General features: G+C 49.0%; 1 protein-coding gene across 1 annotated transcript in view; it reads right to left on the bottom strand.

Moving 5' to 3' along the window:
• The window catches only part of fgfrl1b (fibroblast growth factor receptor like 1b), a 37,424-nt gene that overhangs the window by 9,404 nt on the left and 1,614 nt on the right, over positions 1–26,406 (bottom strand). Inside the window, exon 3 of the mRNA XM_088933462.1 lies at positions 7,634–7,906. Coding sequence (XP_088789588.1) covers positions 7,634–7,906 — 273 coding nt within the window. The remainder of the gene's footprint in view (positions 1–7,633; positions 7,907–26,406) is intronic.

Here is a 26,406-nt window from a genome sequence, read left to right as displayed (position 1 = left end):
TTTTCTGTTTGAAGTCGTTCTTCTTGAAATCCTAAGTTCATTTTCGGAGATACACCAGAGTGAGTCAGCCTGGTACAGCAAAGGGTATTATTTCTGAAGTAAACCCCTGGACCCTCTTTCGGCAGGCACCCCTGTGGGCTCTCTGAGAGCAGAAGGCTGGTCCTCTGCTGGCGTTAGGAGGCGGAGACGCCTCAGTCTTGTGCAGTCTCTGGGCTCCAGGCCTGCCGGGCACCGCCTCACAGAGACACTCTCTGTGCTTTGAAACCCTCCGAAGGCCACAGAACAGAGGGATTGATGGAGACGACATTGGAAAAGCAGCTCCAGGGCTTCTCCAGTTGAGACCTGTTGTTGGTGTTGGCCAATGATCTCTAGAAAAGGCCAAGGGCCCCGTTTCATTTGGCACATGAGCCAGTCTGGATAAGGGCTGTTCGGCTCCAATGAGATGGATTTCCAGGCTCATTATTTAGCCTAAGTGGTTTTAGCAGGAAGTTCAATCCTCATGGCTCTCCACTGGCTGTAGCGATGTTTTCACAATGCGATGTTCTCACATTCTCAGTGCAGGGAAACGTTTGCCATTGTACAGTAGTTGTAGGGGCTAAAAGGGAGATCACTCAGGTGCCTGGGACCATAAACTGTTAAAGATAACCAGGAATACCAGGTGTTAAAGAGGGCTCAAAAACAAAAAGCAGCCCACTCATGAGGTGAATTCATTGTCAGCAGCTGCTCGAGAGCGACCGGGCATCAGTTTCCCATCGCCCCCTGCAGGGGGGGGGGCAGGAAGTGCAATGTGCCACCAGTGCTGGGTGTCCCAGTGCACGCACATCTCTCCTGCTCCCAGACCCAAGCAGAGCTCCCCACCAGCAACCTGACGCGGGGGGAGAGGCGGAGAGGGAGGAGGGCAAATAAAGACGGAAAAAAAAAAACGATTGTCTGTTCCGAGTTCCAGAGCGTTTTCCATGCCACGCAGGCTTCGGCACATCTGCTCCAGAGGGATCAATGACGTTAAACAGGTTTCTGCTCCGGGGAGTGAATGTTCCTGCTACTGCTGTTCGAATGCCCGCTGGGCTCCCCTAAAGCTTGGATTCCAGCAGGTCAGGAAACGACGGTGTAACAGAAGGGCTACAGTGAGGTCTGATTGGTTGGCTGGTGGGGGTTCTGGTCAGTATTTAGCTAGGCAGTCCCACAATGCCGGCCTCTGAGACGAGCCTGTGGAAATGTTCTGTGGAAATACAGGGCCCAGAGACACAGGAAAGGTAAGCCTGCAGCTCCTCTTTATATGGCTGCCAGTGGCACCAGTGTTTATAGACCCACATATTATTTTTTCCTACTGGAAACACTTTAAAAGGACTCACTCAAAAAGCTTCATTCTCCTTTCATACAAGTACAAATATACAAGACGCTTCTCTTTAAATGAGAGGGTAACACTGTGAGCCGTGTGGCCTGACAAAGGAGCCTGACAGGGATATCCCTCAGCAGGCAGCAGATCAGAAGTACATGAATGTGTCTGGGAAGTAACACACATGCAACATGGTGTGAAAACTGGGGGTGTGAACGCAACACAAGCGACAAAGTGAATAAAATGTCCACAGAGCCGAGAGATGGGAGCACAATACTGCACCACACATAGTAAAAAACAGCATTGAGGAAAGCAGTAGGACTGCTTAAAGAAAAATGAAATTGTAACGAGAGAAAAAAAATGGTTCTCTTGCAAAATTATTTATGAAAGGGCAATATTTTCACCTCCATACATCCTATAAATCTGTAATCTTTATGTCCATAGTTACGATAGAACAACCCAACACTGTGTTATAAGGCATCTGCTAGGAGTTTTGCCTGATCCTTAATCAATAGTGGCTCAATAGTGAAACCAAGAGACGCAAGGACACAAGTGGAAGGAAAGAGGAAGAGCATTTTAAGTTTAAAACAGGAGGCGATCCTTTGCGCTAAGAGTGGCAGGAGTCAGGATGCCTGGTTGAGTTATTCAGAATGACATGGCAGTCACAATTAAGTAAGGTGAGCTGAATGTCTGGTTCTCACATGAAACCAGTTATATATACCATCCATCCATTTTCTAACTGCTTCATCAAATTCAGTGTCGAGGATGTGGGGGATCTGGAGTCTATCCCAGCAAGCAACAGGCGCAAGGCAGGGTACACCATTGATGGGACGCCAGTCCATCACAGGGCACACACACACACTCACACCAGGGCCAGTTTTCCCAGAAGCCAGTGAACCTCCCAGCATGTCTCTGGACTGTGTGAGGAAGCTGGGGCACCTGGAGGACACCCATGCTGTCACAGGGAGAACATGCAAACTCCACACAGACAGCACCCCAGGCTGCACATTGAACCCAGGGCCCCAGTGCAGTGCTAGCCAGTGCACCACCGTGCTGCCCTCAGTAATATATCTTTATCATTTAAATTTAGACACTGAAGTAAATCTGAGGGGACAAATGTCGATTTCTAAGCAATTGATTTTTGCAGAGCACTTTACAGGAAGAGCGGGCTAAGACACGAGCGACTATTTTTGGAGTAAGTGAAAAGTAGATTTACATTTAGTCTCGGTGCTGTCTGATATGAATTGCAGCCCCAGCATAGGAAATTAGAGAGCTTTAACATAAATGCAGCTCAGGAGAGAAAAATGAGTAGAGAAGAAAGGGGTAATTAGTAGTTTATCCCATCTTTTATGGAGCCAGAAGTGGTTTCTTTGCAGCAGGCACAGGGAGACTCAGGAGGAAACTACCCAAATGTTTCTTGGGGAAAAAAAAAATGTCAAAAATTCTTTTGTACAAAAACAACCTCTACATCCTGAGAAGGGGACTTGGGGAAGGCTGGCTGTGCCGGCACTCAGCTCTCTAATGAGACGGATAGGGCAGAGCTTTCATGTGGGGGATCTGAGAGAAGGTGGGTGATTCGCGGACTGCGAGTTTAATTAAAACCTTCGTCCTGGGGCCACATGGAGAGCTCCCTCTCACACTCAGCCACCCCGGAGATGAAACACGCTGCGAGCCCTCAGCACGTGCAGCTGGAGCAGTGGGAGTCGATGGAAATCCGGGAGAAAACGCTGCAGAAGCCACCAGCCTCCAGGAGATGTGGGGACTCGGGCCGAGACCAGTGGAGAGCAGGGGAGCCCCGGGCCGGAAGGAAGGCCGCGCAGATTTGGGGCACCCCTTGAAAACCTGGGGCCCGGCAGGATCGAGGGCGGGGCTCTGGGCGGAGCGGGTTTCAGTGGTTTATGGTTTGGAGCGAGGAGTGAAAAGCGACCTTAGCGAAGGTAGATTTACGGTGAGAAAAGGCGGCACGCCCTTACACAGAGTCCTGGAGAGACTTCATGGCTCTGCACGGTCTCGCCTGCCCTTTCCGCGGGGAGGCCGCGAAGGACTGGGCTCTTCCTTTATAACACGAATTCAGCATTTATTACCAGCGAGACGCAATCCCAACGCAAACGGGCGGAAATCACAAGGAAGTGCGTTCGAAACTGAGAACAGGAGGCCCCGACATCTTTCAAGAAACAGCTGGATTAGATCCAACTACTGTTCTACTAACTAAGCCACTAATTACGAAAAGGTCTAGATGGGCCAAATAGCCACCTTTCCTTTGTAACCTCCCTCACGAATGACAAAAAGCACAGTGTGGTGCAGGAACATCTTTGTTTTTGGGCATGCAGCGGGAGTGTGAGCTATAGGCTTCCTGTCAGGGGAAACACTCCTAATTCGACAGTACTCTAAGGTCACTTTTTCTGTAGTTAATTTTAAAATGTTTCTTCCATCTGAAAGTACTGCATACCAGGCAGCACCACGATCTGAAACTGAACCGGGAAAAACGCTTCTGACAAGATTAAGTGGCGTCTCAGACTGAGAGCAGTCAGGATATCAATTAAGCTTTCCCCCTGACCGTGCTGCTCTGGATATGAGCCGTCTCGTACAATTGAGAACTGACCCGTCTTTAACACGCTGCTCCATTAGGCTAAGATTAATACGAACTAAAATGGTTTTAATTTCATCAAAACATCCTTTCATCTTTCACTTTTATTAATGAACCCTCTTTCTTCCACCCCTCTCTCAAGCATGAATCAATTTGCCTCCATATGTGCATGGGCTTTGAACTTTCCCTAGCTTATTTTCCTACAATAAAAAAACAAACATGTTTTTGAAATCCTGGTTTGTGGTGTTCTGTGTCATTCGATTTGCAATCTCAATTTTGAATTAAAATTAGATCGCCGTCACACCGACAGGAAAATAATCATCAAAGCCAAACTCCCAGTTCCTCCTTTGCAGACATATTTTAGCATTTATGAGATTCCTTGTAACGTGTCCTGTCTCCAGCATCCCCTGTCACCCGTCAGACCTGACTACTGTTAGCCAGCCTCTCCAATGTGAAGCTCAGACCAGAGGCTCCTCGTCTAAGACATGCCAGGGCGGCCTCAGAAACGTCTGGAGACCCAGGAACACCAGGGAACAATATGTGTCACAACACGCAAAACTAAAAAAAAAAGAACTGTTCTTCCTATGCTTCCAAGTTCGATGCTGTTTTGAAGATGTTTAGAGGCCTGCGCGCAGGAGGACTGTAATACGATAGGATGCAGAGTCTCTCTTTAAGTGGTTTGGATGCGGTTTTGGTAATGGGATTCGTCCCACCATTCCTGACGCAGGCATCCATGCGATGTTAACACACTTTGACAGCCGGGCTGAGTTTTCTGCTGCAGCTCTTCTCTTTTTGCTCCCTGTACCTTTCAGACGTCAGCGCCTGGCGAAGCCCACCTCTTCGCGGGAGCGTATTTAACAGTGTGCCCCAGCGAGCGCAGGCGGTTCTCGTTTAAGGTCATCCATTTTTCCCCACTTCCGTCGGCACCAAAGCTGAACAAGAGCCTCGCAGCTTGCAAAGCCCGGGAGGGATCATCCTGCTGCTCAAAGGGAATGTGATTTCTAAGCCTTCTGTAGGCATATTATATGTATTGCCCACCCAGAAGGTACACCAGGTCACAACATGTGTACCTCTACATGCAAACACAAAAACTAAATGACAGAATTACAGAGGCCCCGCTGTCTATAAAGAGCCGAACCCAACTGCTGACTAACCCAAATCTGCACGCTGCCTGCTGGGACAGGGAGACAGTATTTTGTGAACCGGCTGGTAAAGGCTGGCTGTGTGGCGGAGACGTGAGGAAAACGGATTGATCTCTTGTGAGCTCCACTGCTCCTCAGTGTCTGATCTGTGTCTGTTCTTGCTTGTCGGGCCTCTGCTGTTGCAACACCCAAAAAGTAGAATTCATTAAATACGCCGCCTATCGAGGTTATATGGCCAAATGCTTTCACTGAGCTATTAGTATCTGGGCCAAATATTGATAACGTGAGCTGAATTTTGTTTTTCAAACAGGACGTTTCATTTTGTAGGTACAGTGTGGTTTCTGTTAGATTAAAAAAGCGTTTGGACTTGTCGCCTGCCAGTGCTCGTTACCACTGAAAGTGTAGCCCCGGATTGTGGCTGAAGCAGTCACTGTGTAATGTTGAATATTTTAGCACTACTATCCAATTCAGACATTATTAAGTCTGGCAGGATTTTACCGGGGGGAAGTTTTTTTTTAATGAAACTGATCCCATCTCAGTCAGCGCCTCATACAGGAAAAGACATGAGCTGAACCCTGGCTAGAGTCTTTCAGACACCTATCTGCACTGCTGAGCCACCTCTGCCGAAAACAGAGCTGTGAAGTACTAATCTGAGATCTTGTTCCAACTGTCCAGAACCTTATTTCCCCCGGTTTTCGTTTTGCTTTACATCGTAAGTGCAAAGATATTAGGAATAAATGCATGGCAAAGGTTTCCCTTCGTTTTTAAAGTACAGAACTGTCTTATTTTGAATGTGGGGGTTTTGGACTGTGAGGAAACAGGGAAGCATTTCAGCGTGATGCAGCAGTAAGTTTCCATACTCAGAAGCAGAAAAAATAAACATCATGTTTCAGCTGTTGAGTGTTCTTCAGGTGTGAGGAACAGAGAGTAAGGCAAGAGGGATATAAGGTGGAGAGAGTAAGGCAGCAGGGATATAAAAGAGATATGTGAGATATAAGGTAGAGAGAATCAGGCAGCAGGGATAGGCTCCATCTCCCCCACGACCCCGAACAGGATGAAGCAGTTAGGAAATGAATGGATGGATGTGGGATATAAAGGAGAGACAATAAAATGTTATTTTTTATATCCGTGCTGCCCTACTCTCTCTCTCAGACCTGAAACAGGCTCCACAGCCTGCTGTGTTTCCTCTAGCTTTCATCACAGGATCGATCTTCCCTTGTTCTTCTGCAGCCAACACTCACTAACGCAGCTGCCCCACTCCCCAGCTTTCCGGAAGCAGTTTGTTAGCAATGCTACTGCCATACACAGCAGACATGCTGAGAAACTATCACGCCCAATTCAACATTCGGCAAAACCCAGAGAAGATGTCACAGGAGCACGCAAATGACAGAACGCTCTGTCCCCTTGCAGGAAGCCCTCGCCTCATGAAAGCCCCACGAGGGAAGAGGAATAAGATTCCCGAGCTGACTGGGAGGCCTGTTAAACAGTTCCAATCCTCAGTGAATTGTCATGAACTGAACTGTCAGGCCCCCCTCTGCTATCCTTGCTGGGCCTTGAACAGCGCAGTCTAATAGGCATCTCTGCGTCCAAGAACCTTTCAGCAGCACAGGCCTTCTGGAGATTTATTGACAGCCTGGCAGCACTGTGTATGCACCCTCTCTTCCCCTTGTGAAACAACCTGGTGGTTTCTACACGCCCCAGTGTCCCGATGCTCTATGCAAATCTGAATGTTTCTGTGGAAGATGTGGACATTTCTACAGAAACCTATAAGTAATATACAAGTTATTTTTGTGAGGGTCTGGAGTTCCAGAGGATCCACAGGCCCCGAGCCATCCCCCAGGCAGTACTCGGACAGGCCACCACTTGACCGCTGCTCTCAGCTACAGTGCACAGCCGAAACGTTTTCAGCACCCACAAAAAACGACACAGCAAAATGAAGAGTTGTGAAACTGGATGAAGCTGTAGATTTTCAAGGTCACCTCCGCTACCAGCACAAAATCCCAACCCTTCTTAGAAAAAACACCAACACAGAAACTCGGTAAAGACGACACTACTAGAAGAGAGACCTGATAACTTCCTAGGCTCGAAGGAATGAGCTGAAAAGAGCTGAATCGCAGAGAACAGTATCCTAAATCCTCAAAGGCACTGCTCATACTGCTCAAAAGGCTGTGGGAGACTGAGACAAGCCACCCAGGCATGCTGTGGAAGCTGATTCCCTGGCTTCAATGACGGGATGAGACCCCTGGATCAACATTGCTACAAAAATCAGAGATCATGGATGGTGTGAGATCATGGGCTGAATTGTTTGTAAACACAGGACCTAGATCCACCTCCCTGGCACCTCCGAGGACACCTGCTTCTAACGCAGAGGGCACCTCCTGTGTGTCTGTGCAGTGCTTAGTCCCTGAGCTGCCGAAGGGCTGGTTAGAGTCAGTAAACACGGGGCGCTTCACTTGCTCCCATGCTTGCCTGACAGAGGGGGGGTCCCAGGCATTTCCCCACTTCCCATGGCGCGGAAGCGGGGTGCGCCCCAGACCGGGCAGTCGGCGGGTGCAGCGGGGTACTCACTGACGACGACGAGGGTGTAGTTGACGGTGATGCTGCCGAAGCCGTTGGCGGCCCTGCAGGCGTAGGCGCCCGCGTCCCCCATCTCCACCTCCTTGATGCGCAGGCCCTGCTTCGCCAGCCGGTGCCGGCTCCAGCCCTGGTGCACGTTGCGCCCGTCCTTGACCCACAGCACGAGCGGCGGGGGGTCCCCCTCCACGGGGCAGGGCAGCCGCACGGTCCTGCCCAGCCTCGCCGTCACCCTCTCCTCCACCGGCCGGCTCACCCGCGGGGGCCCTGCGGAGACAGCGGCCGCCGGGCCACGTGAGCGACGGACAGCACCCGCGTCCGAGACCCCGGCCCTCCGACGTCAACACTCCTGCGGCCGTGAGCACGCTGAGAGAGAGCCACAGCGCTTACCGTGAGGAGCGGCTCGATTACACATTCCCAGGGCGAAGCAGGGAGGGCTTCGATGTAGTCTGTAGCAGTCCTACAGTCCGGTCACGTTTTGCTGCGCTCATCTACAGTTACAGTTAACAACGCCGGCTCCAAATCCATTTTAAATGACTCCAGACTTCAGTAATCTACCCTCCAATAGTCTGCTAACTGTAATTGAACTTCTCATCAGCAGGAGTATCAAAACTTCACCACCACTCTTGCACAGGAGCCCGTACAGAACGTGTCTGTAAGCACGTGACATCAAAGCATCACCTAGAAGCTGTTTTGTTTCAATTTACAGGCAAAAACAACACTGGGCACCTCCAGCAGTCTGTGCTAACTGGGGGAACAGTTTATTAAAGACGTTATCAAGGCAGGAACTCTGCCCACGAGCACCAACTCAGCTAGGCAGAAAAAACCCAGCGTAAAGAGCAGTCTGAGCTTTGGACGAGGTCAAAAGCCGTCCAGCTGCCATGAGCACAGCCGCTGGGATAAAAACACCAGCCCTGCCTCTTGCGCCCCCTAGTGTGCAGGACAGAACTCCATTCCAGCCCAGGCAGAATCAGGCTCTGTAACCTCACACGATACAGCGGACGACAACAATTAGGACGGAGAACAAGACAGCGAAATCAGAAAGCAGTAAAAAGAAGGAAACAGGGGAGTACAGATGTGTGAGTACGCGTGCGTGGCCATGAGATGAAGACAGAGCTTACAGTCTACTAGAGTTGACTGGAGAGCAAAAAGACTGTCAGGAGGGATGCTGGCAATTGACAAGTTTATTCCACTGGGGGTTCGCATCGGTTTTCTTAATGAAATGAGGCAAGAGCGTGTCGCGGGCCTTTTCCACGGGCTCCGCACGTGTTTCTCAAAGCGTGGGCACGATCGAGGCTACAGGGGCGCCGAGGTTCGGAGACGCCGGGACGCGCGAGATCGGCAGTCTCCCGGGTCGACGCGGCGCGCCGCTGGGCCGTCAGCCCGCAGACTGGTGGCAGAAAGCAGAAGATGGGGGTTATTTCTCGCTCCCCGGGAGTATTCCAGGACCTTTTTTTATTTCCAGCCACGGGCCTCCCTTGCGTGCACAAGGATCTTTTTCTCCCCCGTCCCGTGGTCCGGGAGTCTCCCCAGGGAGCCTCCCTTTTCCATTTGCTTTGGCCCCGCGGCGTGGCCTCGGCGCGGGCTCTGTGTGTACCTTGGACGGCCCTCTCATTCACGGCTGGTACTGTCACATCCTGTTGCCGTACCAGCGCGCCGGGAGCAAGGGCCGCCAGGGGTTCTGGAAATTGCACAACAACACTGTTTTTTCTGCAAACAGCGCCCTTTCTTCTTTTCCGTCTTTTCCTTCGGATTCAAGTGCTTTCACCTGGAAACGCTGGTTGACATCCAGGAAAGTGCCAGAAAAAGAAGAGGCTGGCGGGGGGGGGGGGGGTGTTGGGGTTGGCGGATGGTTTCGGCGTTGGAATTAAATTACGCTGCATTCCACTGGAAGTCTGAGCAGGTTTTTTTCTAGCCCTCCTGCCCCCACCACACCACCACCCCCCCCCAGAAAAAATTCCAAAGACCTCAAGAACGAAAGCAAAATTCCTGTTCTCCTGTTCAGCGGAACTGGAAGTACGCGGCTCTGGAAGAACCTGGACAAACTGAGCCGACACCGGAGGAACCCGAACCTCCTGCCTGATGGGCTTCGCTATCTTCTCAGCCGCGCGGGGTGCCAGAGATCACCCCCGGAAAGCGCACCGAGCAGAGCACGGCACAGTCTGGGTTCTAAATATAAAGAGATTTATTCTGAAGGGGTTATAAGAACAAATAGCAGAGGTGAACAAAGCAATAAATACCAGGAACGCAAGAGCGATGCCTCTGAAGCAAGCTTTCTTGGTTCTCGCGGCTGTCCCTAGTGGGACGGTGGTCAGTTGAAGGGGCTAAACCCCTCCCAGATGGGCCCTGAAAAGGCTTCTCACCTCACAACCCCTTCCACGCCTGACGTCTACCTGCCTCGGGTCGTAGCTGCCGGCGAAGACCAGTGAGGCCAGCGGTTTGGTATGCGCTGTTTCAGGGAACCAGGACTCGGACCACACTGCCTTCCAGCAACAGTGCTTTTCCTGTCTCGCGCTCCCGGGGCTGAGGGCTCCCTGTGGCTTTCTGGGAAACTTAAGGCTTCTTTTCAGGCACCTTTTCTGCTTTGTGGAACTATGGAGCGCAGTACTTTGTGCCCAATATACTGTATACGGTATGTGTGCCTTTGCAAACAGTAGAAGCCTTAAGACGCTGGGTCATTCAGATCTGATTGTACAGAGAGTCCTCATACTGCTGTTCTAGTGTAAGACGGGGGGGTAGATTTAAGGTCTTGAACATTGGGAGGTGGCGGGAGGTGGCTACTGGGAGCAAATACACTACGTTATAATGAATAAGCGTACAGGTGAGAGAGGCAATTTCTGAACAGGCTCTGCACTAGTATATAAAGCCCCTCATGCACATTCCTAGCCTCTTTCACAGCCACAAATATATTTCAGGACATCTGGAGCAAAAGTTTCTCTTGGGCGGTCGTGGTGGGAGCTTCAGCGTGCGAGGCTCCTTCTAGCGAGGGGCTTGACAGCAATCTTGTTTCAATAAAGAGGCGGCTTTAAGGAGGCGAGAGAGCGCGAGCAAGCGCGAGAGAATATCGGATTTCCATTTCCTTTGCATAGCTCCGGCGGGCCAAAATATCCCGATCAATATGGCTTTTTTTTTTGTGCAAAACAGGCTTATTGAAACATCCTGGCAGCCAGCAAAGTGCCGAATGAGATGGAGGAGCCGACATGAAAGTCGCCCTACCCCAGCCGCCCCCTCAATCTGCCGCTCTCGCACAAGAGCTCCTGTTTATGCTGCTGGAAGAGAGAGGGCCCGAGCAGCAGGGCCAGGGGTAACCCGGCCTCGGCGCTGGCAGGCCCGCGGCCTTTTGAAGTGAACGTGGGGCTGCCTCCCCTCCGCTGTGGGGTGTTGAAGGGTTATAACACTCCGAGGGTGGAGGTGGGGGACTGGGTCAACAGGGAGGGCTGAGGGGATAGGGGTATGTCTGCCAGCCCCCCAGCTGCTCAGTGACTCAATCTGTCAGCGGTCCGTGCAGGGGTGAGGGAGCTGGGGCGCTTGGGGTACCACGCAGGCCAGGACAGGGGTGTCAAAGGAGGCCCTGCAGCACCTGTGTCGCAGCCGAGAACAGGACGGGGGAGTGTTGCTTTAATCTGCAGCCCCCCACCTCTGCACCTTGTCTGGAAGAAGGCAGAGCCTGGCGTTCGGAGAGGGGGGCCCGGACACTTCTGAGACACTGCAGCTGCTGGACGGAGAGATAGGAAGGGTCATTGCTTTGTGGAAGTGACCCTCTCTATCTACCCAGCCACACGCGCCCCCTCACCTCAACTTCTCAGATAAACTCGCGCAACCCCCCCACAAAGCTAAAGAAACCAAGCAACTCAATTGCACCCACCCCCCCATGTCTCCCTGTCCCCTGCCTGTGCTGTCGCGGCGGTCCTCAGGTGCCTTTCCCCCACCACGCCGCAGAAGGGCGAGAGAGCGCGTGTGTGCTCACAGGCACGCCACGCCACACACACGAAGAAACGTCAGAAATTTCAGATCCTCCTCCCTTTTCCCTCCCTTTATCAGTGCGGAGGCCGTGTGCCTCGGAAGGCGCGCTGGTTTCCTTTCATCTCTCCGCTCAGTGTTTTTGCACAGAGCAGCGTGAGCTGTGAAAACACCAGAGCCGGCGTGGCTCCGCGCTCCGCGAGGGGAGCAGCTGAAGGCCGACAGCTGGGGTCCCTCTGGGGGCGGCGGCCTGTGCCCCTGCTCCAGTGATGGCAGTCGAATTCAGCCAGGAGGGAGACCTGTACCTGCGGAGCGCTCGCCCTCAGGGGCCGATTCCCAGCTCGTGAGCGAGCGGGTTCATTCGCAAGCGCACGAGATGTGCACAAAAGGCACAGAAGCAAAGAAAGTGAGCGTGGAACAGTCACAGAGCTGTGTTTACTGTGTTTTACAGTCCTGTGGACTGAGCATGGATTTTCTGCGTGCTTGACTATACTGGATCATCAAAACACCACAATAAGTGTGTCCAAGCAAAGTTTACTGTAGTACACCATGGCATTCCCATGTCATTCCCATGTTTTTTCAGGGTATTCCCTTGATTTCCCATGCCCTTCCCATTCTCAGTCACAGTCTGTCATTGTAATCCCATCTTAACTTTGTTTTTGACCCGCCGACAAATGTTAAAAGACATTACTCACAGACAGCCCCCCTGACACCTCCATTCCATCTCTTCGCAGGGCTTTGATCTTACCCGGACATTATCCGGCTCATTTACCCTCGACAGCCCGCCGATAAAAAATAAAGCCCCTCAGAAAACCACAGGAAAAGACCGAGGGCGAGTCTCGCCCGTGCAGTAGGTCACCGGTGGCCCAGCGCCCCCGCAGACTCGGGCCGGGGTACCTCGATACAGAGCCTTGGCTCCCCGGAAGGATTCACGACGGGTAGGCCCCAGCGCGCACAGCCAGCGGCTGCCCCGACTCTGTTCTCCGCACTGCGCCTGCCCGAGCCCCGCGCCCCCGTCCTCCGTCCTTTCCGAACGAAACGAGGGGCGGAGAAGAAAGAGAGAACCGCCGACAAAGAGAGCGGTTGAAGCCAAGGGCTGCCGGGCCTCCTGGCTCTCCTTCAGCGAGGGCCCTCAATTAACTTGATGGATCTAATTGTTTTCCCATTTGGACAGCGAGGTCTTTTACAGGGGACGACTTAAAAGGTGCGCCTGTCTCAAGGCGCAGTACCTATAAATCACTTTGGAGCCAAGAGAGAGGCATTACATTTATCCAGCCAGAATAAGGATAAACCGGGGCAATTAAGCCAGCGAGAGCTGGGGCTGGAACACAAGCCGGGAGACACTGCGTACCTCCAGGAGTCGAGTTTCAGAACAAAGGGAACCTGGAAAAACCTTCTGGCTGCGAGGAGTCTTGGGGGTTTGAAACTGAACCCAGCACAGTGCGCTGCAGCGAGCACGTGCGCCGTCTGTGCCACAGGAAGGCCCAGCACTGTAATCAGCCGGCTCTTGGCCGAGTATGATCACAAACAAACAAGAGGTAATGAGGGACTGGCTGCATTGCTTCATGTCCACAGAACTGACAACAGGTTCTTTGTCTCACCTACTGTACATCAAATAAACAGTGTCCTTTTAATGCAAGTTTACGATTCTCCAAGCGGCTTCTTGGTGGATTCTATATTCATCTCACTCATGACATTAACCTAAAGGTTTCAGCAAAAACGTCTCAATACGTTTCTGTGGGTTTCGAAAGATAATCGGGACAATTCCACGTCTCCTATAAGGGATTCTCATCAAGTTTTCCAACACCCCCATGAATATTGAAAAAGCCAAGCTCCTATGAAAATCGTCCATGTCAGAAGGTCATTTTTATTAGCACATGTTTTCACCACAGTTATGGAATTGTAGATTCTTCGAATTGCTACAATTAAGCAATGATATCATGCTAGTTTAGTATTACTGTCTATTAGTTCATGGCTTAGTGTCAAGGGAAAAAAAAACAGGCTGTATCTCAGGCTGGAGCCAGGTCGGAAATTGCACCCAGAATTCCAGTGCCATTGCATAAGCATACATGTAAATCTGTATAATTACTCTGAGCGCTTTCCTGAACTGCACAGATCTTCCATAAAATCAGACACACGTCGTTAAAAAAAATACTTTGCACGGTAAGAAGGAAGGGCATCTGTGTGCCACTTTCTTATCAGAAGTCCACCAGGCTGTGTATACAAGCCCATGAGTTCCAAAATTAATCTGCAATCAGTCATAAGCAAAGAGAAGGGATCTGTTCCAGGAAAGCCAGGATCAGCCGTGATCTCCGGCATGAGCTAACCTGGCTGCCCCCCCATTAAATATGACAATATTTACACTCACCACCACCCCCTGTAGTTCCTTCAGTTTTGATTCTCTGTATCTAATCAAAAAAGAAACTGCAGCAGCTTATCTCTGATTTCCTATCCCAATGCAAACAGGACCCCTGTCTTTCCATTGTGATGGGGTTTAGCCTTCACTGATAAGAGCTACACCAGACAAACACATGTCTCCAGCCCCACTGGTGCAGTATCAGACTGGCTGGTTGATACTGGATGGCTGCTCCTCTGAGAGCACTGACCTCTTGAGTGTGCAAATACATCGACAAAGCCTTTTTTTTTCAGTTCACCATGTGTCAAAATTCTTAAATGCGTGTTATTTTAAAGCACTTCTGGATAACACCACAATCTACTCTAATGGACTGTCATTAAGTCCTTATAACGGTTTATTGCAGGAAATCAGATTGTGAAAAGTCTTGTGCAGCACAGCTCAGAGAAAGCACGCGCACGGGAAGTATCAGTGACAGAAAGATTAGTGTAAAATGTATTAGGTGTCCACGGTCAGTCTTATAGCAACAGTGTCAGGTTTGGATAAACACCACCCTGGGCCCATATCCTTCTGTCCTATCTCAACCTCTGTCGGCATCTGTCCTTTTTTTACCTGTCTGCCTCTTGGCCCCCCCTCACCTCAGGAGCTCGGTCCCCTTGTCCCCAGGCCAGCTGTCTGCAGCAGTGGACACAGAGCAGCTGGAAGGCCCTTATCCAGCTCTTAGCACCCCTCCATTATCGCAGCCCCATAAATCAGCCTGACAGTCGGCACTCTGAGGCCTCTCAGTGGAGACACACTTCCTCCAGCCCCCAGAACCTCCATCAGGGCTGCTCCCTGCTAGAACAAACAAGCTGCTCACATTCCACGTGGGGCCGGGCGTTACTTCAGTCGCTCGTCAGAGACGAGCTTTATAGTTGCACACTGGAAGTGACAAGATTATTGCTAGCACTACTATTTCATACAACAAAGCAGTGCCTTTCTAGACGCCTTCTGTAGGGAAAAAAAGCCTGGCGACACCTCATATATAACATGAAAACATGATACGATGATTAATTTGCAGCCATGGCGGTGTTAAAAGCCTTCAGTCATCCCAGTGCACCCGGCTCGCTCGTGTGCTTGTCATAAATGCTATCCTTTCAAACAAAGGGAGCTAGTGTTGTTTTTTTTTTACAAGCTCATCAACACTACAGTCTGGCAAAAAAAGAGAGTATTTCTAATTCATAAACATGTAGCAAAGTTAACAACTGTGGGCAAGCCAGCCCTTATTTAATAACAGGCCACGGGAAAGCGTCAATCAACATGACACAACCTCATGCGCTCTCATTACACGCTGTAACTTAGTACATTACTGGGATGTACAATGTTTTCTTTGTTTATGCAATGCATTGTCTTTGGATAACCGCAGTCCGTGGAGAGCTGCCTAGGACGCGGGGATCAGATGAAGAAATGAGGACGACAAATAAGCAGAATCTGAAATGAATCTAAAAAAACCCCTGCAGCCGTCGCCCTTCCCTGTTTTAAGTCTCATCGCGACAATCCCCTCCGTCTCCCAAGCACCGGGTTTTTGCCAGGAGAGCAGAGGAGCCAGTCTTTGCTGCATTGGCCCTCCTGTCCTGAGGGATATTTTCTGAGCCACAGCTGAGATGAGATATCTTTGGCAGCGGCGGCTGTGGATGTTAAACAGAATAGCGCCATCAGTCATCATGCTGGAGCCAGCTCTCATCGCCACCTCTGTGTGCCAGCTTCCCTTGCCAGCCTGCCTGCCCCCGAACTCAACCTACAGCTGCAGGAGAGGAGGACCGCTCGGATCTTTCTCTTCCTCTGTCTTTTATCTCCACAGCAAATACTGTGAGGTCCAATAAAAACGCCACATTGTCAAGTCATTGTTTGCGGTAGCGTTCAGGGTTCAGGGTGGTCTTTTTCCTCTCTGTGCTGTCATTGAAGCAGGGGGACGTGCCAGCCGATGTCCTGGCATAGCAGCTCAGGGCAAAGGCCAACTTGTTAAAGCACGGCATGATGGGTACCCAGACCCCTCCACTGCCCCTTGTGGCCAAACCCGGACTCCATGCTCTGGCCGGGCAGGGTCACCGGACTGGTCCCAGATCGCAGACCAGTTCGGCCCTCGTAATCCAGGGCTAATTTGAACTCTGACTGTCCCGCATACAGAAGAAATAAAGTCACTGCAGTGCCAAAACACATACATTCCTAGTCTAGACTCCTGATAGCAAGAACTGGGTAACTGTCACAGATGTCTTCCAGTATGCTAATTTAAGAGTCCCTGTAGGCAGTTTATACATTTCTTCTTCTTGACGCTGTAACTCTAGTAGTGTGGTTTAACCTTATTTTCAGGGAATAATACATCAGGAACCACAGACCTTAGTATCAGAACAGCTCGCATTCCTGTCCCGTGTTTCTTTTCTTTCAGTTTAAATCGGATCTTTCCAACAGCGGCACCCAGCTGATTCTGCTGCAAAGACCTGCAACATCAGGTGGTAGGGAAGGACCTCCTTCTCCAAGTCACCCCCCCCCCCCACGGGTTTCCAGGATAGCGTCTCCAGCACGACGCAGGGCGTCTGCTGTTCTGCATCTGCTCTGCTATTAAGAACACGTTCACATGCTCACCCATCCAGGCCCTAAAGAAGGAGCCTGCACCTGCAGGTGTATTTGACTTGGGCCACTTTTATTATGTTCAGGAAGCCAAGAAAACGCCCTCGCAAATGGGCATCACTGTGCCTGACCCCTGCTCCCTGCCGATGAGACAGCTGCCCTTACAGCAGCTGAACAGACCTTCATGTCCACGCAGAAACCAGATGCCTCCATGTGCTGCCATTCTCTATTACCACGTGCTTTGATAATAAAAATACAGGATACTGTCCAGAGGAAATGGAAAGACAGTACCGGGCGGTCATTGGCCATGCTTCCACAGTCAGCGGTCTGTCTCTCAGCAAGGCGGGGGCTGCTGCTCATCTGTCTCACCCTGCCAGTCACCTGTCTCGCCCCCAGCCACCTGGCAGGCATAAGCAATCGATTCTCACCAACACTGGCCCTGTCACTGGCAGCCCTGACCCGTCTGCTCTGTGGATTGTGGACCTGTCACGTGTGACTTGGCAAGAGACTGGGAATGTCTGAAATGTGTGGCGCGGTGTGAAACGTGCGAATGAACAGCCGTGGAGGCAAATTCCTGGCGCGCTCTTGTGCCACCAGAGCTGCAGATGCTAACGGCTCTCATACCTTCCAGACCAGAGGCTCATTCTACTCTTCTTCCTGCCCATGTTCGTAATTATCCAAACCAAGTCCTAGCTTGCGGCAATGAACCAATTTAGTCCTTCTTCTGAGACCATAAACAGCAGGGGATCAAACTTTCTACCTAAAGAACTCACAGAGACCTTTTCCAGCGGATTCTGCAAAACGATAAGAATTGTGATCGAAATACTGTCACCCAGACTCCACTGAGCACCCTGCGTTTTCCAAAGCAAACCTAGGGTGTGTATTTTTATTAGGAAAGGTTCTTTTGACAGATCAGAAAAAAACATTTAAAACAAAGAGTCTGTGTCTTGTGAACGCAGATCGACGCTTTCTTCCACAAAATGGACCAGATTCGCTTTCTGGTCCATCTAATAAACCTCAAGCACCTCCAGTTTCAATCAATGGAAGGTCTCTGGAAGGCTTACACTTTGATCTGCTCCTGCCCACGTTTAGCTGTTCAAACAGAGAGCAGAAGCTTTCAGATGCAGGGATCCCTCACGTTTTCTTTACTTCACAGCTAAATGCAAAAGTATAGCTTCTAGGAGCCAACAAGTTCCATTTCAGAATGCGCCGACGTTCCGTGAAAACTGCAGGGTTTTAAGGGAAGTGTAGATAGACTGGTTTATTTTCTTCTTCCTTTTATTCCTTAAAAGCTTTTCAAGGCATGTCTTTCAGGGTTCGCTGTGAAAGGGCTCTGCTCTCAGCTTTCTTCACAGGGGCGGAACTCCTCTCTGTTGAAGAGTCACTCATCTGAGCTTTCTGAAGGACAAAGAACCCTGAAAGAAGCTTGCCCACCAAATGCACACCTCCCGTTTGAAGGGGGGACCCCGCATACACACTAAGCCGCCCGTGTCCCCACACCTGGCCCAGCTCCGTGTCTGCGTGGAGCTCCGCCACGCTCTGCCTGTGCTTTGTCTGGAGGAGACGGAGGAACGACGACAGGGGATGAGAGCTCACCTTCAGCCCCGCTCAGCTGCGCAAACACAGAGCCCGGCAGGTCAGTGCCTGCGCGCACAGCTGTCCCGACACCAGGTGACCCCGCTCCTTCTCCTCCTGCCAGGCACACTTCTCATTTCTGTTCGTTTCCACATGCCAACAGCCACACATCTGTAAGGAATCGCCCACAAACTCCTAGTGTTACAGAATCACCTCCGCTGCCACTAGAGACTCTTCAGTCACCCTCCTGAAGGAAGCACTCGAGAGGGGAACTGAGGCACAGTACACGTGTCAACTAGGACTGAAGGTAAATGTCTGATCATATCAAATATATTTTAGAAGGGCCATGTCTGCTTTTAATTGTATTAATCTAAATGCATAATACACAGATCTAAATAGTAGTATTCTATAGTATTACTACAGTATTACTTTGAACAATAGCACTATACTTGACCTAGTTATGCCAAATGTAACTCATTATTGCCTTGTTTACTCAAGTAACCATATTGCACTGGAACACCACAGCGATTTGCAAGTGCACATTTCGACTACAAAGGCATTTTTTTATTCTAGCTCTGCCTTTTCCCTCTTTAATTGGTCTGCTAAGAAACAAAAAATGTGTAAGAAAATATGTTTATTTGTGCAGAAAAAAAAGCTTGCAGCTGAAAATAATCTTGAGTTTCACGTCAGTCGGACTCACGAGGTCCAGTCATTAGCACTTGGTGGGATTCTATCAAGACTTCACCCCAAACCGTCCTGAGGGGGTGAGCCACGGGCCCTCCATCCACACAGGGGAGACCCACTGTGACTCAGCACCACGGCTGAGCTCAATCACAACTCGATCTGTCTGACATATGATTGCAAATGCACGTTTAGCCCTCTTCGTAGATTAATCTAGACAACACTGCTCGAGTACAATTATATATTGATAACTAATTCTTTTAAATATAAATCATCATTTAATTAACATCATGTAATTCAACTGATGAATTGTTACTTTTTAAAAAATCGCGCCCTCTATATACCAGTCCGTTTATTGTTCCCCTTACTTTTTAATACGAACGTAATTATTAATGTAAATAAGCCAGTCATTGTATATGTATTTGCAAGTCAACGCAATATTACTGCACTTGTTAAATGCATTTACAAACGACAGGTCTGCAGGAGACTATCTAATAACTGTGGAAACAAACCAAGTAAAAGCACTGAACGAGAAGAAAATGATCCCAGCACCCAGCACAGAGACATGCCTCCCCAAAACAGCGCTCGTGTGCATTCACACACCAAAAAAAAATCAAGACAGTGCAGTTACAAACCCTTTAATCCTGAACTATATAATCACGTTCCTTTCTATAAATAGAATGAAAAACAACATCTGCTAATTAACTAGGAATAAAAAAACCACCAGCTAAACCACCAGAAACACATTCAGATTCACACTCACTTCGTACAGCAAGCTGTTTTTTTTCTTATTAAAACACCAAGCAGGGCAAGCAAGAAAACAGCCAAGAGACACACACACAGATTAATGGATATAAACCAGTACAGTGCAGATAAGCAAGAATGCAGAACATGCAAAATAAAGCAGAATGGAGGTCCCGATTCCTTTTTGTGATAGTTTTTAGCATTAGAATATTTTTATCCCAGAAGGATAGTTTGCAACAGAAGAGACAGGTAACAGAATAAAGTGTTACTGTACATAGGACATAGTCCCTTACACCTCTCCTGCATCAGATAACGTAATGCTCACAGAACAGAAGACTGTGTCCAGTGCTGGCTTGAAGCAGACAATAAGATTGCATGCTTTCTAACAATATGACAGAAACGCATGGCTCAGGCAGCCACAGCAACTAATGAAGATTTCTTATTGCTGGTGAATAAGGCTATCGCTCAAGCCAGATCACAGGAAACTCGCACTTTTGTAATGAGAAAAAGGGAAAAAAATGCACGCGAGCCCAGCTATGCTGGAGACTACAAAGGCAGATAATCAGGGAGACTTTCAGTACGTAAGCCTGGGTTTCAGGCCTGGTTTGTATCTCCTGGCTCTGACAGCTTGTCAGCATTACACCCGGACAAACGATACTGTTTACTTAACGTGCTTGAGTCTGGTGCAGAACAAAGACCTAAACCTGGCTCGCTGCTGTGCTCCCAGTGATGAAAAAAAGGCTCTGGCAGAACACTATACCAAATGGAACAAGGATACATAACCCAGCATCCTAACAATAGTGAACCACACCTGGCTGCTGTCCGATGTAAGCTACTCGAATACTCCACCTACCGAACATGCTGTTGTCCAACAATCTTGAACTGAGCTACTGATCACACCGTTGCCCAGTATTCTGACACTGAGCTACTGAACACACTGCAGCCCAGCACTCTGACACTGAGCTACTGAACACTCTGCAGCCCAGCACTCTGACACTCAGCTACTGAACACTCTGCAGCCCAGCACTCAGACACTGAACCTCTGATCACACAGCAGTCCAGCACTCTGAAAACTGAGCTACTGCACACACTGCAGCCCAGCTCAATACGAGCCATTACAGTCTCACTGTGTGCTCATTACTGATCACACCTCCCTGCAAATAAGAGTTACACTGAATCAGCAAGCCTGTTCACAGACCCCCTGAGAGCTTCCGTTACCCAAGGTTTCCTTCTGTAGACCATGCAAATCCTTCTGATACACTCTGCTGCTGTAAAAAGAGTGGACACTGCCTGCAGGGCTCAGTTATCAGGCTAATTAACTGACAATGGACTAATACCTTCAGATACTTAAAGCATGGCTTCTTATCCAGCCCGTTACAGAGTGCCATTCAAGCTTCCTTGCCCAGTGGCCATCTATTATTAGAAGGCTGTTTAACCCCTGGTCGCGTCAACATAGAATCTATCCCAGAAGCACAGGGCGCAAGGTGTGACCACACTCAAGAAGCCGCTCTCTCGAATGCATACACAAAGGGACAGTTTAGAGACACTAATAAACCTAGCCGCACATGCCTCTACGCACAGAGTGGCAGGTGGGTGATCAAAGTTTGTAAAAAGGTGATGTCCCACCAGGAGGAAGTCAGGCAGGCAGGGGGGCGGGCCAGGAGAGGGATGCTAACGGATTAGTACTAATCCACCAATTTGGATAGAACGCAGTCTCTTTTGTTTAAGGACACAAAAAGACTTAGAGCTGTGGCTGGGTTTAGCGTGACAGCGATGAATAGATTGGAATGGCAACATTCAGAAACCAGGCAGAAAACTCCCAAAAGCTTCTACAGGTGCTCAGGAGAGGCAGCCCAACACCTGAAGGAAGAACGAGCTCTGATGAAGGTCTTCACCTAAAACCTCAGCTTTTTATTCCCTTCTTTAACAAAATAGTCTTGAATACTGCAGTGTGCAGGGAGCCAGCCTATTCATGGCTTCCTTTAATGTTGAATTGCATCCACAGTTTTTGACTTTTAATGGCTTTAAGACACAGCTCCTTTGATTTTCCGTATTTGAGCTGTTTGTATTTGCAGTGTGGGTTGTGGTTTTAATGTCAGGAGAGCACTGGGGGTAAGGTGTGGCATCAGGAGAGGTTTTTAGTCATCAATAGCAACCACTCATAACCACTCCATTACTTTTACTGAAATACATGCATAACGTCTAATCATCCACCAGTCATCCATCCAGAGATCGAGGGTTCCACCACAATTCCTCATCTGGACTAGTGAATGGCAGGTGGATGGTGGAAAGTCGAGAGCTGAACATTTCCACTATTACAGCTACCGGTTTCGTGTTTTAAAGGTGTTCATCCGGCATTGAAGAATGAAGGGGACAAAAAAGCATGAAAGGACTAATCGGTCTGAAGATCAGCCTTGTGGCCCCAGGAAGACGACCTGCCATCGTCTCCTATCTGCCTGTCTGCCCGCAATAAGACATCAGATGCAGACAGAGGGCGTGACACCCTGTCAGGGCTGCTCCCTGCAGCGATCAGGGCAGCTCGCGGATAAGAGTAACACGCTAGCTGTGTCTGGTTATGACACACACCGCTGGGGACAGGGGGCAGGGGGCTGAGGGCTGCTGGACTCATTCCAGCAGTGAAGAGACAAGTCGGTGGGACCGCATGGAGGCGAGGGTGAAACCAAAACACGAGGGCCGCCGCCACAGTGTCAGCGAGAGCTCCGGAGCTTGGCCGGCCCTGCCTGCTGAGGGCTGACTGTTCCCTGCCGCCTCCATCCACACCGGGTGGGCTAGTACTCGCTCGTCCCTGTGCACAGGGCGCGCACAGAGGGGCCCCCTGCTGCCAGTCTTGTCTCCCTGCTCTTTCACAAGAATCCACCAGGATTCCGCTGTTGCTAAGCGTGCGGCAAAGTGCTTTATCTGGAGGAAGAGTGTGATGGCTGTGTGCAGAAGGACTGCGTTCAAACAGAGCCACCCGGCTCTGTTTGATTTTAGAAGATTTTAGAAGAATGTCCACAAAAAACACTGCTGGGCTTTGTTTCGGTGAAGCTTTTCTTTGTCAATCAGGTCAACACACCTAACGACACTGATCACTGACTGTGTAACCCGACATCTGCCTTCTTTCAGGGTATGACACATGTTAAACACACGAAACAAGTAGATCACTTAACCCTCAGCCTACCCCTGGATGAAATTACAGAAACCTCCGGAGTGCTAAGAGCCATGATCTTTAAGCACTCTAAAATCTAACCTTGTCTAATGCCTGTGGAAAAGAAATACTGTTGCTTATAAGGCACTGGGCTCTGATAAAATAAGCACGAAAAACATTGTGTGTTACACCCAAGCATGAAAGAGAGCAGACAGAACTACATTCAGTACCAAACAGCCTGGCTTTGTGTCTCAAAGAGAACATTTGCTGTGCTGTTGGAAATTCCACTCTTTGGGGATGCTAATGAGAACACAGCAAGGTCGTCTAGCGCAGGTCTGTTACACTGTTCTCAATTGATGCTAATGATGCTAATCCATACATGGTATAATCAGTACAATACTGTTTTCACTACTGTTCTCTAGTGTTATCATTCACTGCGACTGCCGTTTCCTGGTTTATATGAAAGAGGACGCTGCTTAGAGGTCTTGACAATACAAGCCCAGATCAAGGGCAGGCTAACAATAAGGATCTCACTGCTGTCATGTCTGGTATTTCCATCGTGGGCCTGTCTGAAAGCTCTCCCAGCTCTTCCCAGTGACCAGAACCAGACAGAACAGCTGACCCAAGCGGTGACCTCCTGCAAAATACCGACAAACAATAGCTCTCCATCCCAAATCTCGCATTCCTGGGATGACTACAAGAGCCTCTGGAGAAAAAGGAAAAGGCACTCCAAACACAATAGATATGATGTGTGTTCCTCCGGCTCAGAGGATGTGCAAACAGCACTGATGTCTCAGCAAACAGAAAGGACAAAGGGACTGTTAGGCCAGGCCTGGTGGTCACACACACACTCACAGAGATGGCAGGAACTGTCCCTGGGCTTTTATTCAGTGCTAATGAAGTCTTTAGAGCACATCATGAGAGGTAGCCCGGCCAATACACACAGGGGTGTATAAACCGACTGCCAACCATATTCAAACAAGCATTCCAAGATACAGGCCAAGAATCCACTCCTCAGTCCCGCACTCAGAATGTCATAAATAAGACGCCAACTGTGACCATTTGCACCAGACACAAGGCAGAGAAACACATAGGGCCAAGCAGCCAGATATGACAGTTTGAGGGTATGTGGGATCTGTATGCTTCCTGTCCATATTGGTCATTTCAATACAGCAAGACTCCGACACATTCGTATTCCACTGTCAACATTTCATTTTGACTTGCATAATCAAGTGTCAGAGAAACAAATATCTACTAAGTCTAGTTGCTGAGGCTTTCCTTGTACATTAAAAATGAACTAATCTAGCTGAAACAGGCAGACAAAGAGGTACTTTAGTTCAGCGGTTTAGTTTAGTTACTTTAGTTAGTTACTGCACTTTCTGAAATAGGCAGACGAAGCATTCATAAGGTATAAATGTGCAGTATACGGTATAAAAGAGATAAATATGAATTGCTGGCATACCAGTAGAACACACATAAACGTTTCTCGAAACATCAGCATCCTCCTGGACAAGACTGCGGTCATGTGACAGCACATTCTAGCTCCCATTAAAATAGATTCCCATCACAGGTGACATTTTGAGGACTTTCAAAAGTTGTTGTTTTTTATTCATTTTCAGCGCAGATGTAAATGAAACATCTTTCTAAACTCAACGCCGCGTACATTGCTTCCCAAGTGAAAAGTCACAGAAACCCTGCCTATGTGAAGGAGGCTGATATACGGCCATGCAGTGAAACGGGACATTTCTCAGGAGATTCAGGCTTAAAATGCTTGGTTAATTTTTGCCATGTTCCGATGAATTAAAACCCCAAACCCAGCAGGGAAGGTCTTGCCGTGAGCGCAATCAGAGCCCGGCCTCTCTCGGCATAAAGCTCCGATTCTTTACATTTACACAACCGGCCTGGAAGTTGTCATCCGCTGCGCTTTGATTTTATACGAACTCCTCTTTGCCTCGGCAGGAGCCGCAGGCTTGCGCACTGTGGGTCTCCATCTTCCGGCAAAAAACAGACCTTGTGTGTTTGCCACGAAGGACCGTGTGCCGCTCCACACTCGTCACTTCCAAGACGGCTTCTACAGAGTTATGTGGGGTTTTTCTTTAGCAAACACAATGCATGTTTTCTTTTTATATTTTGGAGAGCAAGAGCTTATTTATTAAAATTCTCCTCTGAGACGTTCTTGTTCTGGTGACTGAAGTGAAACAACTAAAGACCTGTAGAGCCATCTATGAGGATCTGAATGCTCACTGTTGGAGATTTTACTAAACTCTTTGTTATAGTGCCTATCTGTCCATTGTAACAGTGCCTCATATTCATAAAACACTGGCAGCCAAGATAAGTTTAAGTCTACACCTATTTCCCCCCTATAAAACAACAACACAGCAGTAATGTATCACAGAAGTCTTTCAGAAAGGTTATTTAAGAGCAACTAGGTAACTCAAATGTATCCTTTTTATTATGTAACAGAACACAAGATCAATAAACTCACTGTGGCAAAAATGGCCCTATAGGAGGAGGTGCAGATTTTTTTTCATAATATCAGACTAAAAAAGCACATGTCAGGCTTTTATAACAGCCAAAACCTGACCTGCTGGAGAACAGCTGTTACTCTCTCTCTCTCTCTTTCTGATCTGTTTACTTTCACTCCAGTCAAGTACTCAGATGGTTATAGTCCTCATAAACCTGAGTAGCACACCAGGATGGGGCTTATCAGAGCTTCTGTATTGTCAAGTAAACTGAAAGCTTTTGTGTGGGGTGCTATTTGATTGCAGGTTAACCCTTGAATGCCCGGACCCATTTATACAAAGGTGAAGTATATTGTTATGAGCTCAGATCCCTAGAGTAGCACTTCCAAATCTCCAGCCTACCCAGGCATGACGAGTTGTGGGTTAAAAGTCGTTTCCTGCTGGTGTGACCTATTTGACAAACAGGAGCAGTGGTGCTGTCCTCAGAGCCACAGCATCTCAAAGCTTTCTCCTCTTTTTCTCATGTGTTCCTTCCTCAGTTCACAGTGCATAAATTGAGCTACTTAAGAGAACCCCATTAACAATCTGTTCCTAGTTCTTCAGCTGCCGATGACTGAAGAATGGCAATAAAACGTTTAAACGTCCAACCCTCAAGGACTGGGCCGTGCCCCACGGGTCAGTATTTAAACTTTGCTCCCAACAGAGGTGCTGAAACGCCCATGAAAGTGTTCTAAATACTTACTGTTTACTGAGAGGGCCTGGTTTAAGCATGGAGTTGACCAACCGTGACCCAGAAGAGCCACCATCCAGTAGGGCCTTACAGGTCATTCTTAAATACACCATTGGTAAAGACCAGCAACATTTCTGGTGCGCTGAATTCACACAAAACCCTAAGCACTCCATGGCTTTAAAGACATCGTTCATGTCTGCAATTGCTGAACACATGAGGTGCTGAAATGGATTAAAAATGTCGATATGATCCAGGTTTGATAGAAAGCGATGTTTTAGCTATCACTTCCAAGTATGGAGACTGGAGGGATTGGGGGGCGACATCTTGATTATTATACTGCCTTATCAGGCAATAAAAATGCAGATCGTCCCAAGAAACGCACATGAGGGACAGCCTTTTTCTTGAGTGTGAGTACATAAACAGAGCATTCTGTATTTATATTAAGGTTTTTTTTTCCGAGTCGGGCTGATTTACTAAAAGTATGAAATGACTGGCGTGCTTTGTTTC

Source organism: Atractosteus spatula, chromosome 14 (genome assembly GCF_055471065.1).
Source record: "Atractosteus spatula isolate fAtrSpa1 chromosome 14, fAtrSpa1.hap1, whole genome shotgun sequence".
NCBI lineage: Eukaryota > Metazoa > Chordata > Actinopteri > Semionotiformes > Lepisosteidae > Atractosteus > Atractosteus spatula.
Note: the sequence above shows the minus strand (reverse complement) of the source record. Positions and strands in the feature narration are given on the sequence as shown.